The following is a 16168-nucleotide window of genomic DNA, read 5'->3' as shown; positions in this document are numbered from 1 at the left end:
GGACCAACACAGATATTAGTAGGGTCGGCGGCTGAGACGGGGCCTAGCACATTGCCATCCGTGCTTAGGCCATAAAAAACTATTGAACAGTAGCAGTCTACTCAATGCACTAGGAAAAAAATGTTCAGAAGGAGAGGGGAACAGAAATTTAGAACAGTGAATAAATTACCTCCACTGAATCTACCATAGCATTATGCTGTCCTTCAGAAAGAGAAAAATTAAACGGAAGAACATCAGCTTTCTTATCCACCGATTTTCTAGGTTCAATTCTAGGTGACCTATCATCCTCAGATTCCTCGTTATGAGTAGATAGGACAGGTCGAGAACCAAAGAAAGATGTTTTGCTGTTGTCATCAAATAAAGGCAATCTCCTACTCTGACCAATTTTGCCAATCTGTTGCATCATATGTCGATTCTCCCGAGAGATCAGAGGCTGAGGAAGCCTTGGTTGCAAGTTTACGTTAGCACAGTAGTATGCTAAATAAGCTGGATGGGCACGTAGTTCCTCTTCAGAATTACAATTTTGTGCTGCATTGTTTAGGTTCTCCAAACTACCATCCACATCAGCAATCTGGCCTTTCAAGATATCAAAAGCTGCACGGGAACCTTCAATACTCGGAGGTGCACTTCCACTTCGACTGAGACCATTAATTCCATTGCCTCCAAGATACCTTTGCCCCTCTAAAAGTGGACCCAAATCTTCTGAAATTAAATTACCAGACGATGTAAATTCTGATGGATCCTTATCAAGGGCCCAGTTCCCAGCTCCAGTATTCCCTATGAACCTCAATGGATTCTCTGTAGCCATTTATCTGAAGCTGCTTTTTTCCAGATAATTCATTTATGAAAGGCCAAAGTTTTAGAGTTGTACTAGGAGTGATTTCCAGGTGAAATTTGGTGGTCAGCAATTAACAGGCAAAGTACCTTCTTCAAAGAAGCCAAGATCAACTCACAAACATACAAAGCAGTCAGTTCCTGCTAAAATTGAAAATATCATGTTCAAATTAAGACAAATACTGAAGAAGCAATTAATAAGGTCCAAACCAAAAAGATACAACTGCTCCAAATTCAACTTCAATAATAGAATTAGAAAACCATAGTCCAGAAACTACAAGCAGGAAGATAAACATATGTGAAGCATCAGGGAGACAGGGACCTTTACAGACATGATGTATTTAGAACACAAGATGAAATAAAGCCTACTTCAAAAGCACCATCAATTCAAAGATTTTAAAGATCAAGCGGAAGTGTCACTGAAGAATGCAAAAGGCTCCAAAATCTATTGATAAATCAATGGAGGAAAATCACTATCTTCAGGTATCAATTCATCAATGTTGCCAATGTAAAATTATGGCCTGAAAACAACCACCACACATCTAAATAAACAGATAATACAGAAATAGATAATGCATAAGAGCACGACTTCTATCAGATACTGGCAGATTGACTCCTAGGCAGACATTTTGCTGTAGGCCAACCACGCTCCTCCTTTATGACAGATTGGGCCAAAGCTGTTTGGCAAGGATCACCTAAACATTCGGACACCAGTTGATAGAGTTTGGCAATCTGGAAACACCAAGCTCGGGGATAGATATCCCTTAGATTTTCACTAACAAGGCTTCTAGTCTGACCAATCCAATATTAACACTTAAAAAGGGCTAAAACAAACTTCAGAATTGCAGTAATTAAGTGGCATTTGTACTTGTGGCACATTAAATGGAATGGCCAACAAACTTGAACTAGCCGGATGCATTGCGACACCTTACATGGGTCAGCCACTCCGGTGATAACTTCATCATTCTAATCTCTCTCTCTCTCTCATAAATAGGAAATCAATCACCCTATTCCTTACTTCTTTCTTGGAAGTGTACCTGGCTTGACCATTAAGTCACCCATGCACATTTCTGCAACCTTTCCTTTCTCAGGAACACTCCCCGCTCTGAACGCCAACTTATTTCCTTCCATCTTAATCTCTGATCGAACAGGCGCATCAAGACCAACACACTTCTTCGATAAGTAACTGTGTTGATATTGCACTAGCCATACAAAGCATCATGATCTTTACCCAACCTTTATATCCAAAAAAAACCGAAATTTTCACAGCTAAATCTGTGGTCAAACGGAGATTTGCAAAAATCCAAAACTAAACCATTTGAACCAATACGAAACTTCAGGCACCCAAAAAATGCAATTTTACAACGACGTTAACCGAGACAAGGCAAGCCTAACACAATCCCAAGCTAGTTATCAAAATCTCACCGCCTGAAATAGAAGAAGACCTGATAAGACCCTCACCTTTACCCAGATCACGAGACATTGACTTCCCGATCCCCCAAATCCAATGGTCAAACAGCAATCTTTAACAGCTCTGGCTCATTACGGAGGAGAAATCGAACAAGGCTGGCGGATGACGAACCAGGTCCCTCGCTCACTATCTTCCCTTGCCCGCCCCCTTCTCTCTCCCCCTCTCTCGCTGCTCCAAGCTGTCGCTTCTAAAACCCTCGATCGCCGGGCTTTTGGAGATTTCCCCTGTCCGAGAATAAGGTGAAATGACCGAAATAGCCTTCACCTTGTTAAGCACGTCATCGATCTGCTGGATTGTTACGCAGTTCAGGTTAGACACTGTTTGACTCAAATGTTACACGTCATAAAAGGTACTTTATTTTAATAATTAATAAATTAATGTTTTGAAAGGAAAAGAAAATAATATCCTCTAGTTCGTAAATTATGAATTATAAGATGATTCATTGTATGAGAATATTTGATTTGAATAAATTTATTTTTAAATAGATGGGATTCATCTAAATCAATGGTCTAAAATATAAATCAACCTTTGATTCATAATTTTGTGGACTAGAAGATCCGTGTTCAAAGAGAACATCGTTTTTAGATATTTTTTAATAAAAAAAGTTTTTTCCGATATTATTTTATTTTTATTATTTTATTTTTTTATAAGGTAAAGTTGCAAGCTGTGGTTCCGACCTACCCGATAGACTTTTGGGTTTGGATGAGGGCCCACTGGGACGTATCATCCGATATTAAGGAAAAGAAGAGGGGTGGCTTTGTAATTACGCATAGCGTGGGGCCCAGCCCGCCGATCCCCGGAGACGATGACGTGGCACAATCCCAACCGCACACAGTGCGGTCCTACCGCCGCTTTCCCATTTTTAGTTGCTTCGTCTCGGGAGAGCACGTGGACGTCACGGGAGGGACCCATGTACACGTGGAAGGTCGATAGGCGTCCGTGCCGGCGTGCCGGCCGTCACTGACGCTTCGCCACTCACCCAGTGGAGCACGTGTCGCGGATCAGGGGCTGAGACACGTGATGCTGCACGTGCGGCAGAGCTTTTAATAGTTCCCCACTTTCTTTTGCCATCGTCTGAGCTTTTTAATAATTAAATAAAGTAATTGATTATTAGTTAATAAAATCTGTTTATAAGAAAAATAATGTTATGGCTATTTATTTAACATTTCAAATAAACAAAAAGATCTTTTACCTATTCGTCCTTTAAAATTTAAAAAAAAACACAAAAATTTAACAAGCATATAAATGAGGACAATTTCTAGTTCTAAGAGAGTGATTTTGAGACCCTAAGCACTGTACGGTGCTGAGAGGAAAGGAGTTCATGTTGAATATTTACGAATATCGAGATATCATACTAAAATCCTCTGTGCTTGTCGGATTTATCTGACAGCTGATCTACGAGATCAAGCCGTCCAACTCTAGAATTAGTTAGACCCAAAACCTAGATGCTTGGATTAATAAAAAAAATTGATTTTGTGTGATATGATGATACAATAGTTTACTCTCTCATTTTGGCAACAAAATGATACATTAATATCATTACTATTGTGTTCTATCCACGTAACGAATCAAAATCCGGTTCATTCAAGTCTTGTTATGGTTTTAGTAATAATTTATTTATGTTCATTCAAAGCACACAAAATCGAATAAATAAATAAACTTGAACACATGTGTTCGACTCGTTAAAGTTTATAAACAATGTTCATGAACCATCGTTAATAAAATTCTTATCAATATGCTAAATAAATTTTAAAAACTTTAAAATAAATAAACAAATTCAAATTATTAAACTCAATAACCAATCAAATAAGTAAAATTTAAACAATCAAACAAGTTTGAATTGAGAGTTCGATAACATCTAAATCAACCAAACTCAAATTAAGCTTAAATCAAGCTCAAACTCATCAAAAAAATAAACCAAATCAAACTTGAACAATCTTTTCAAAAGTTTAGTTTATTTTAAGCTCAGCTTGATTCAGTTACCTTATCAAACAAACTTAAACACCCTAAAATTTAGCTTAGTTTGGCTTGTTTACAGCCCTAAGTCTTGTTTACTAGTCAAATTGAATGATACTGGTTAACGAACCAGCTAACTGCTACCATTCTAAACCACCACTAGAAACTGTCAAGCAAGGATACAAAGCAAACATAAGCAGCATCAAAATGGCCAGACAGAATCAATCATCATATGAACTCAAAACAACATACCTTTAGAAATTTCTTTCCAAGTAGCAACATGTTTAGAATCCTTTCTTTCTCGGCTTCAAATTTTATGATACGATAAGCCGATGTTTATGCACAGATTACAGAATGTCACCAATAAACACAGATTACAGAATGTCACCAATCTTTGAGAAGATGGCCAGCAACTTCCTTATAACTTAGTTTCTTCTTCTTCACTGGATTTGCATCATTATCTATCTGAGGTATCTTACCTTCTACGGCTGAACTCTCACCTTCAACTTTCCTCTGGCTAAGACTCGGAATCATGTCTAGCAATATGGCATGCAGAGGATCTGCCATTTGTTCTAACTTCTCATGTTGTCCCGAATTAACATCCAATTCGGGTTTGTTTTCCACACTATCTTGCTTATTAATCAATTCAAGTGGATACTTGTCGGGCAATCCAACCTGACCTAAAGGGTCACATGCTTTAGTTCTTTCAATTCCTGTATGTTTGGTCTCATTCAACTCTGTGGCTTCTTGATTACTTTCTTCAGAGTCACTGCTAAGGGATTCATCCTTGTCTATTTTAGCAGCCCGGCGTCCGACTCTGGTTCGTTGTCGTTTAGTCTGTCTTGGTTTTGCTTTTCCTGTGGTTCTATGTGGAGCCCTTGCTCTTTTCCGGGCTTCAGTTCTACCGACTAGATTTGTGGCATTGTAGTTCTTGGTAGTACTCGTAGAAGCAGGGAGTTGAACGCCGTTCTCACTGAGAAGAAGATAAAAACATTTCAAACTAGTGTAGAAGTACAAAATGCTGAACAGAAAAGTATCGAACAGAACTACATAGTTACAATTCCATTTGTTTTCAGCTTCTTATGAACCTAAACAATTGGAGGCGAACAGGAACGATAAAACATTTGACTTGCAGATAATTTACTTCAGATACAAATGACACAAGAGCAGAATTTTGTTTTTCCTTTTGTTAGATTCTAAATTCTCAAAACCATTAGTTCTACATGAACAATTTGTTTTCTCGTTTCTGCACTTTACCTTGCAATGTTAGAACAATAAAATCACATTCATTAACAAGATCCACTTGCCACAATCATGCATTCAAACATCCAATCCATGGAACTATTTGAAAAGAGATTAGTCATGAATAAAGTTAAATCTTCTAAGCTACTAAGTTCAGGTAATTCTCAAGATGCCATTTGATTCTTTAGAGAAGCTTTCAGGGTTTCAACATTATATATGTGATAACAGTCCCTACTCTATATAAAGGCCATGGCTATCATCGAGTTATGGCATGAAGCTCCTTTATAACATAGATTAGAAGACCCCTGCGCTTAATGACATTGTTTGTCTTCACAACTCGATATTGGACAACCATAGTTCAAGGTAAGATTTAGTTCCACTGCAAAATATTATTATTATTTCTTTTAAAGTTATTATATGTTTCATGGTCTTCATGTTCTTTATCACCATTATAAGTTTGTGGTTTCCATGCTTGTTATCCATTTTACATGTGGAGCTGCCATAAACCAATTTCACATTTACTGAGAGCATCACATCACATACAGAACATGTAATCAGTGAACTAAGGAGAATCATAGATCGTGTCATCTCTATCAACAACAACAACAAAATTACAAATTCTAGAAATTTAGATTGAAAACAAGAAACAAATTCTGTTCAAGACATATGGTGTTTAGATGATATACTTACCTCTCATCAATTTCTATACTTTCTAGGGATTCTGGTTTCAAACTATAGGCATCTTCATTCAGCTTCTTGCTTTCCTTCATGGAATCTTCCAGCCATCGGTGCCTCACTATGTGTAACTTATTCTGATGTAAAAAGCGTCTCTGGCTAAGAGGAAAGCTGATGAAAAGACAAAGTTAGACCCCACTAGTAAGAAATATATGATGGCACAGATACCAAATAATCCGACAAAAGAAACTGGGAGTGACAATAAATCATGACCGACAAACAGGTATGAGGAACAACAGTGAAATTTTATGTGACTGCAAAGTTCTTAGCAACATAAACATGCCATCAGCAATCTTTGTGGAATATGTTTCTCATAAGCAGAGTAAATGGCAGAGAAAAGGTTTATACGAAACACATTATTAAATGCTAGAAAAATATACAGCATGAAAAGGTTGATTATGGAGTATCAGCTCTTTACCTGTTGTACAAGTCGTCAAAGTTATACCTCTCGTTCTGTGAATAGACTATCAAATGAGTAGCACGTATAAGACTATCACAAACTTCTCCAGCATACATGGTTATTTCAAGTTTCAACCTCCTCAACACTAGCTCTGAAGTTGCCTTGCAGTCTAAATCTCTTTTAACAGAAAAAAAAAAAAAATCTCAGCATGTTATTAGAAGTCTGGAAATAGTGTTGTCTTGACCATCATTTTTCAGATTGTGAAATTGTACAGAAAACAGTACAAGACACAGAACTTACACGCTAGGCATCCATTCAACGACGTAAATGCAACAACCTCGAAAGAAGCACAGACTTTGCAGTGGACAGTATTTGCTTTTGTAATGTTCTACCTTGTTTGATTCCTCTGTGCCAACCATGTTGTTGAATATCTGGAAAAAAAGATAAGAGAAACCATATAAAGGTTTGAATCAAAGGGCTAACCTGAATGAAGAGAGAACTCAGATACCCAATATGACACCAGCAGCAGATAAACCATAAATCAAAACTCCACCAGATTAGTCGCTATTTGTATGCAACAGAATGATGTACATTTTAAAGATAGAGAACTCAACCAAATAATGACTTCTCCATTCAAGATACTGGAGACTGAAATTTAGTAGTGTATATATAGGAAGAGACGATAAACTTAAAACTGCTATAGAACAGTAACCTACAGCTTCTTTCTTTACAACCCCTCACTACTTTACCAAATTAAAACCCAGGTTGACTTGCAATGAGTTGGCTTGGCTATTTGTGACAGCAAAATGTTTTCAAATAAAACTGCACTTTTGCCCTCATTTTGTCATTCTCCTGCTGGCTCTCTATCGACTAATTTGAAAAAATGGTAGCAATCATATATGAGAGACAACCCATGCCAATCTTGGAGTTAAATTAGTACTTAGCTTCTAATCTGTTGGCTTACTGAGAAACTCAGCATCATCATCTTTAACAAAGCTAAATTATACACTTTGCTTTTTGGACACTTTTGTGATCCATATCAATATTATCATGTGACAATATTGCAAAGACATGGTGCATCTTAAGAACCCCAAGCTTTACTAGTACCCTCTTGAATTAAATTTACTGTGTCAGGTCAATGAATTCCCTAACATGAAATTTTCCTCAAAATAAGGATTCTGGAAATTTCACGAGCAATGTAAGGTTTTAAATTCTATCTATTGCTAATCAGCATGGAAAAAACTTATTGTTCCATCCATCAACCGGCATCGGAGCTTCAATACTGTTGGTATGCAAGCGGAGGTCAAAGGGCTGATTTGTGAATAATTCTATGGCTCTTCATGAGCATCTTCTACAATTCCAACCATGAAAGGAGTTGAGAGGGTTGAATCACAGGCGGTCAATTGTGGTCAATTGGTTGATTTCCCAAGGATGGTCACTGTGGGTCTTCTGCGGGCTGCAACCACAAGATAGGGCAAATTCAGCAAAGGAAAGATTCATGTCAACGTGTCAACCATACTGCTCATCATCCTCAATTCGTTGCGGCTCCTTCCTCTTCCTAAACCTAGCTCATAACAATTTCAAACCTTACTGCAACCTACCTTTTGTTTATATATACATCAAAATTGTTAATTACATTATATTTGTTCTTAGCCATAAAATGAAATGTCAGAAAATCTCTATGTTTGATTATGTGAATTCTTCACCAAGGAGGGGTGAAAAAAGTTCCAATAAAATTTCTCACTTGCTTAATGTCTGTGACATCTATATCGATGTAATAACAGTCTGAAAAGGCATCAATCTCGCCAACGAGCTTTCCCCTCGAAGAACCAGAAAAATGCAGGAAGTACCTATCAGAAAACTTGAATCAGACGTGAGAAAAAACAAGTAACCCATTACAAAGAAACCATACTAACTTTGGTTGCAGATGTAGAAGGCGCTTTTGCTTGCAACAATCCAAGACCCAAGAATAGTGAATGACATCTCCATGGTGAACTGCTGCCTGATATCTAAACCCTTTCAAATTAAGAATCAAAATTTCAGCCATAAGACCATGTCAGCGGTTCTTCTTAAGATGAAAAACAAAGGCAGACCTTTCTTTTCAGCGGCAATGCAATGAGTAACTGAATCATTAAGATTCATTGAGAATGCTCCTCCATTTTCAACCACAGTCTTGTGAAGATGGTCCATTGAAAGGGATTGAGGAGCATTGATAAAGTCTAACTAGGTTAAGGAAGTGATTGTTAAAGGAATATTAGGAAACATGTTTGAGAAGTAGATGAGTTACTCAAGCACAAAATTACAAGTGCAAGGTTTCAACTGGTGGATTTGTATGAAATATATTCTGGAAAAGAAAAAACAATTTTATCCGCAGGCAAACATCCCTGTGAATGAAAGGATACAGAAAACCATGTTAGCAAATATGAAGGTTTCCTCTTGAATATTTGAGATGCCAGTCTGGATAAAATGAGCAGAGATCACAGAAACATTCTTCCTTGTTCCTCTCTTCGTGGTTTTTGTGCGTTTTGGATTTTGACTTTGAAGACCTGGATGATTGGTTCGCCATGTATTCCCATTGCTCGATTGGACCAATTCTACAAATGCTGGATTAGTCCAAGGACAAGTATCAGAATACTGATGGATTAACCAGAGCAGCGCCATCCCCTTCCCATAACTTTTTTTGTACATTTATATCTTTCTACCAAAAAAAGGGCTAGAGTGTTGCTCACTAGTTACAACTAGAGCAAGACAAATCTCGTGAACAGCAGAAAAAATAAATAAATAAATCCATGCGAGTACATGTACTATTTCAGGTGCCTTTCCTGTATTATTTAGTAAATTCATAGAATGCTTGTCTATCATTAAGACAAGCTCTTCCATCAAAACATTTAGTCAGTTAGAGTATGCCACTCACTAAATGCAACTACTAAGCAATGAAATAAAGGCCAGGAGCACTTGGATCAGATCATGTTTACAAGGATTTCTTCCATAAAAAAAATTCAAATTCTTATTCAAAAAGTTCAAGCTAACATGATGCATTGAAAAATTTACAATATTTTCACCAGTATCAAGTTGGATTATATTTGTAAGAAGTCAAAGAAATATGTAGTTCCAGATTAGGAGACCCACGATATTTTGAAGCCAGTTCAGGTACCATGCTGATGTGATAATATTGTTAGGGTTCAACACCAAACCTACTCTCTACCAATTTACTTTTGCATCCCTAGTATATTTGTTTATTTACACACAAATCCTTGATATAACCATCATAACATTTTTTATTTGAATTGGATTTGGTTAAATTCTAAACCAAACTGAAATCAAATTTATTTTCCTAAATAAAAAAATACATATTTGTCATTGAGTTATTTAGAGTAATTCAACATTTATAAAGTATATGTCAAAAATTCAAAATATGACATTAATTAACAATTCTTTTAAAACATTTTTAGACCTCAAAAATGACATGTTATTTTATTTTAAAAAATGATGTTTGAATGCAAACTCAGTCCTCCAAACCAAAGTGATAAATTCAATTCATATTAAGTTTCCTCTACATGAAATTTGGTTTGATTTCCAAGAAATAGCAAAAAAAAAAAAAAAATCTGTATGATTGAAACATGTAGATTTACTTAGTGAATTAATTAATATCAATTAAAATCTGTTAGTATCAATTAAAATCAATTGGTATCAATCTATTTGATCTGATAGAATTTTAATTGATTGACAGAATATTTTAGTTTTGCATATTTGGTAGGATAATATTTTTTCCATGATTTGTTGGGATTGATAGACCCATTGTATCTATAAAAGTGTATTCTACTCATTATTGAAATGATAATTATTAGTCTCCACCTTTCTACAAAACCAAATAGAAATTTCTAAGTACCTCAAATCTCATTTTTAAGAATCAGATATAGACACAATAAGCTACAGTTTTTTCTTTTCAGGCAGACACATTAACAATATGTGGAATTCCTTAAGATATGTCTCCCTCAAAGTGTAAAAACAGGGAAAAAAATGCATCTACTGCTAGGATTGAACGTACAGCCACACTTCACAATGTAAACAAAATGGATAACAAGTGTAAGAAGAAAATAAAAATATATATATGTAATTCTAGATTAGGTGATCCACGGTGCTACGAAGCATTGCAATGCACCAACCAATTTTAAAGAATATAGACATGATAAGTCACAGTTTATTCTTTTTAGTTTTTATTAATCTTATGAAGACCAACATAACTTGCATGTAAAATTCCTCCAGATATGTCTCCCACATTAGTTTAAAAGTAAAAAAAAAAAAAAAAAACAGCTACTGCTACAACTGAACATACTATTCTGATGCAAAAGTCACAAACATGGACATGGATCCAAGAGCTTACATTGCAAATCTAGACAATCATGCCATGGTTTGTCATATCTCACCCGAGTAATTCGGGGGAACCTTAGACCATATGGTGCCATAAACACCTGAAGGATTGAAACAATTGTTGCAATGTTAAAATATATCATGACATGATAAAGGCAAACCAAGTAGTATAGAAATTAAGATGGCACTGCAGTTCATATACATGCAAGATTCAGTTTGAAATAATGGGGCAATTAGATATCTGGATGTTCCTACTTCCTACAACAAGTAGCATAACTGCACTTGCAAAGAAATCAGTAGCAAGAGTACCTCTGATTTTACTGTCCGGATATCACTATTTATAGATAGAATGACAGATCTGCATTCAGAAGAGGAACTCTTAAGCCAATTACTAGTTAACTCAATGAGAATCAGAGAGAAAGGCTTACTAACTTATCAGGGCTCTCTATCCACACATCTGGCCTCTCCTTCGAATTATTTGTAACTACATAACAATGTGGAGCACTTTTGGGGTATTCATTTTTCCTTTAAAGTGCCAGGCAGAAATTAGATTACAGCCATGTTCAAATACAAAATAAGATAAATATATGTCATGTAAAGTGAATAGTTAATGAAATAGTACATTAGGTTGGTTAATGAGCTGGAATAGGACAAAAAGCAGATATCCTAATGCACAAGAATATAATTGATCCACTGTGCAAAAGATACCTGACGGTTCATGCAATCATTTGTCTGGAATCTAGTGAAGCATCTGATCAGAAAAGCCAATTGATTTACTTATGTGGAAGTGCAAGTTCTTGTCGAAAACTAATAAGAGTAATTGAAATTGGGAAAGTTCTTTTAAACCAACATCTTTCTTGTTGCACATCCAGCAAAAAATAATATCAAAGTAAAAAAAACAACCAAGGAAGCTGATCCATTATCTCATTCAAATACAGCAGTGGGCTTTGTTGGTTAAAGAGGTAATACCAAAGAGCATATAATCAATTGAAATGGAGTAATCAACCCTTCGAAGGAAGTGTAGAAACCATCTTTACTGAGCCCTTCTTGTAATCTGTTTGGCTTCTTGAAGCGATAGGACAAGCTAATGACCTATAGCTACCAGAGTAAGAGAAACACATAGGATGAGGAAAAAGTGTGACCAAAAGGATAGTGTGGTCAAATTTAAAGGAACGATCAATCTATTAAATCTTAAGCTATTGGATTCTTTTATTTTATTAATTTTAAGTTAATCAGGAGTCAATGGTTGTGCTCCATTGCCTGGCAACAAAGTTCACACAAAAAAATTAAAGAAATGAAGCATAACCTTATTAGCAAAGGTCGATAGTGATGAAATATGGACATTGAGCTACCAATTTCCTATGGTGAGATTATGGCACTGATAATCAGATTAAGAACCACCGACATTTACAGAAGTAAAAAAGTAGAAAAGAGGAAAATCATCTGTTGGCCTGCTTTACTTTGTCTCATCTTCTTCTTTTGCAATTACAGTAGTAAACTGGTTGTGTATGACAATACCATTAATACATTGGATAATAATTGGTTTAAGAGAAAAATCCTTATCTGCTAAAATAATGAATTATGTACGAAATGGAAATGAGAATATATATCGCATTAAAAAATGGTACATAAACCCTATAGCAATATCAGCAAGTGTAAGATACCTGAAATAAGGCTTCAGCTTAGCAACTAGAGAATTTAACTCCTCGTCCGCAAGACCACTGCCAACTCGACAAAATGATATAAATCTGCATATCAATATCAATATCAAAAAGTCATGTTAGCCCCAACTCCCAACAATATAGAGTATCCAGACACTTAAGATATATCATATATTATATATAATCATCATCTGCAACATAAAAATTAATCTTATCTACAACCTACAAGCAAGTGATCTTAATCGGCTGCCATAGTGAGGTGAAATATGCGCTCATGTGGAAAGAATGATCGATGAGATATTCCAGACAAAGTTCCAAGAGTAATAATCTCTCTGTGCAACAGCAGCATGATAAATTTACATAATCTATTAGGTTCTATAAAAGAAAAATGCTCAAGATTATCCACCTCTTTGGGTAGCCAGCTGTCTCTGAAAGCTCAGCGAGACCCACTAGAAACTGAGACACCTGAAAAATACACAGGGACAAGAATTCATCTATACAAGTTGATATGATAACACAGAACCATTTGGAATGTAGAATTTTTTGGAGTCAGTATCCCTATATTTTCAATGTCACTCACTTAGTCAGCAATAGTAAGAAAGATAAACATGGAACTATTAAAAGGCAGCAATTAGCATAACCTAATACATTTCTTCTGTTAGAATTGGCGAGTTTGGTTTGACACTATTGTTACTATAGTTTTTTAGGCTTAAGGGTCATACATAGAATATTATCACCAACTGATAAAAATATATGAAAAAAAGCTCTCACGTGACTAGGACAATGGCCTATCAAAAGAGGGTGGCAAATTGTTCATCACTCACCCATGCAACCCTGTTTGGCTAAGTATAAAGCATGAAGCTCCCGCCAATACGAGTCCAGGAAGGGTCTATTGTACACCGTCTTATCTTGCTTTGCAAGAGGATGTTTGGCTCAAGTATATCCGCAGAAATTTTCGTTAAACATTCCACATATCTTTGACCTATACACCACATCTTAACTGCAGTAACCTGAAAGGCATAATTTTTACCATTCAACTGCAGTGACGATCGCCAAGGGGAGAATAAACTGTAGTTGTTGGGAGACTGGGGTGCACACTACAGCTTGAGATGGTGATCGCCCAGGGAAATTGTGGCTCACTGTGTAGTTCACTATATTATTCTGAATTTTCATTTTAATAATCAATATTTAGTATTTACTTAAAAATCCAATCGATATTTTTGGGGGTTTATTAGAGAATTTTAAGGCTGTCTTGTATTTTAAAATCATTATAGGTGGACCTATCTGTGGAATTTTAAATTGTGTTGGATTCAAAAATTAGGATTTTTGAGTCAGCTTTTTCATGACTCAATTTATAATTCATTTGGTCGAGTTATGAGTGAACCAAGATCCACAACGCTGATTTTGGTTTGGTTCAAGGCGGAAGTAGGGTAAACCTCTTCTGCCCATGCTCACGTACAGCCCTCCATGATTGAACACCTCTTCTTCTTCTCTATTTTTCTACTAAATTCCAATAGAAACCCAAGATTTTTCCTCCTTTAAACCTTCCTCCTCCTTCACTAAGGCTGGCCACCCTCTCCTCCTTCGCCGGCAACATTTCCCTGGGTATTAGACAAAGCAAGGGCAGCAGCTATCAATTGATCTGCTACGATTTAGTGAGTGCTCCCTCTTCTTCTTCTTCTAATTAGAAGTATCTTTTAGTTCTTCAGGAGAATCAATGGAGGTTCCCTAAGCCATTTTTAAAACAATGTTGGATGTTCTAGAGCAGCAACTTGGAGAGGGATTTTGAGATTTCCATTGTCAAGGAACAGATTTACTACTTGTGGCAAGTATCCATTTGGTCTAAAGCTCCTCTTTGAATAATTAGAGATGTCCAAGCCTTAATTTGACTTCTTTTGTGTAGGGACACTAAAGTTGGACTCGAGACCAATTCAGAAACATCCTTTCACAACGTCTTATGAGTGAGTGACCTATAGTCTAAAGAAACATATAGGGAGTTGCAAAAGCAAAGAGTGCATACCCTTGTTGTTGAGGCTCATTCGGGAAGTGGGGTTGTCCCATTTGTCATTTTGACAATTGGTAGCACTCAAATGAGAACATGAAATTAATACATGGTTCTTGGATGGGAGAGTGACTCTTGAATCGTGGAGTAAGAAGGGATTCTGTCTCGAGTTTGAGAGGCATGATGTGACATCATGTACAAGAGCTCTCATGCAAAGTAATGCCAAGAGCATGATGTGCAAGATCTCAAGCTTTCCATATAATGAGGGCAAGGTGTAGGATCTCACGTCTTACAATTGGCACCCTACATAATATATTTAATTCATGTAATTATTTATATACTATTAATTTAATTAATATTACAAAAGTAAATTTATTATTCTATTAAAAACAACAACAACAACCAAGTCTTATCCCACTAGGTGGAGTCGGCTATATGGATCTTTTACGCCGAGCTCTATCTCCAACTATACCATCATCTATATTTAAATAAATTTTATCTTGGTTTATCGTGGCTAACCAAGTCTTTTTTGGTCTGCCTCTTTCTCGTTTGATATGCGTGTTTGTCATAGTTTCGCATCGCCTAACCGGAGCATTTATTGGTCATCTAAGTATATGCCTGTATTATCTTAAACGTGTCTCTCGAAGTTTTCCCTCAATAGATGCAACTCCGATTTTTTCTCTAATGCTCTCATTTCTTATTCTGTCCATTCTCGTATGTCCACACATCCACCTTAACATCCTCGTCTCTGCAACTCTCATCTTCTGCTCATGTGCTCGAGTCATAGCCCAACATTCAGCTCCATGTAACATAGCAGGTCTAACTGCGATTTTGTAAAATTTTCCTTTAAGTTTTAGAGATACTTTACAATCACATAAAACACCCGATGTTCTCCTCCATTTCAACCATCCTGCTTGTATTATATGTAAGACATCTCTCTCAATCTCTCAATCATTTTGCAAAAATGATCCTAAATATCTAAACTTCTCAGTTCCAGGCAACTCGTCGTCTTCTATTTTAATAATTATCTCATTATATTTAATATTGCTAAACTTAAATTCTATATATTTTGTCTTTAATCTACTAAGCCTTGGTGCAATGGTAAAGTTGTTGTCATGTGACCAAAAGGTCACGGATTCGAATCTTGGAAATAGCCTTTTGCAAAAAGCAGGATAAGGCTGCGTATAATGGATTCTTCCCCGGGACTCCGCATGACGGGAGCTTCGTGCACCGGGCTGCCCTTTTAGTCTACTAAGTCTAAAACCTTTCCCTTCTAGTATTTCCTGTCAAGTTTCTAGTTTAGCATTTATTCCTTCACATGTTTCATCTACCAAAACAATATCATCTGCAAACAACATGCACCACGGTACTGTGTTTTGAATATGTGCAGTGAGTTCGTCCATAATTAGTGTAAAAAGATAGGGACTTAGAGTTGATCCTTGATGTAACCCTATCTTTATTGGAAATGCTTCAGTTACTCCGTCTGAAGTCTCTAC

The 16168-nt window shown here is 36.3% G+C and overlaps 2 protein-coding genes across 4 annotated transcripts in view; both read right to left on the bottom strand.

Moving 5' to 3' along the window:
* LOC122034310 (pumilio homolog 5-like) overlaps window positions 1-2500 on the bottom strand; it is a 29466-nt gene extending 26966 nt beyond the window's left edge. The window contains exons 1-2 of one of the 2 annotated variants that reach the window (XM_042593507.1): window positions 2296-2500; window positions 170-978 (exon numbers count right to left, since the gene is read on the bottom strand). In XM_042593507.1, coding sequence (XP_042449441.1) covers window positions 170-808 — 639 coding nt within the window. In that variant the 5' untranslated portion in view covers window positions 809-978; window positions 2296-2500. The remainder of the gene's footprint in view (window positions 1-169; window positions 979-2295) is intronic. The other variant, XM_042593506.1, reaches the window with a different exon arrangement.
* A 1979-nt stretch (window positions 2501-4479) lies between these two features.
* The window catches only part of LOC122034309 (DNA ligase 4-like), a 30830-nt gene continuing 19141 nt past the window's right edge, over window positions 4480-16168 (bottom strand). For both annotated transcript variants that reach the window (XM_042593504.1, XM_042593505.1), the window contains exons 15-27: window positions 13077-13135; window positions 12674-12757; window positions 11442-11534; window positions 11319-11367; window positions 11023-11110; window positions 9041-9241; window positions 8732-8857; window positions 8555-8654; window positions 8383-8488; window positions 6939-7069; window positions 6657-6815; window positions 6194-6349; window positions 4480-5234 (exon numbers count right to left, since the gene is read on the bottom strand). In XM_042593504.1, the coding sequence (XP_042449438.1) occupies window positions 4646-5234; window positions 6194-6349; window positions 6657-6815; window positions 6939-7069; window positions 8383-8488; window positions 8555-8654; window positions 8732-8857; window positions 9041-9241; window positions 11023-11110; window positions 11319-11367; window positions 11442-11534; window positions 12674-12757; window positions 13077-13135 (1941 nt within the window). In that variant the 3' untranslated portion in view covers window positions 4480-4645. The remainder of the gene's footprint in view (window positions 5235-6193; window positions 6350-6656; window positions 6816-6938; window positions 7070-8382; window positions 8489-8554; window positions 8655-8731; window positions 8858-9040; window positions 9242-11022; window positions 11111-11318; window positions 11368-11441; window positions 11535-12673; window positions 12758-13076; window positions 13136-16168) is intronic.

This window comes from Zingiber officinale, chromosome 11B (assembly GCF_018446385.1).
Source record: "Zingiber officinale cultivar Zhangliang chromosome 11B, Zo_v1.1, whole genome shotgun sequence".
In the NCBI taxonomy this organism is placed as follows: Eukaryota; Viridiplantae; Streptophyta; class Magnoliopsida; order Zingiberales; family Zingiberaceae; genus Zingiber; species Zingiber officinale.
Note: the sequence above shows the minus strand (reverse complement) of the source record. Positions and strands in the feature narration are given on the sequence as shown.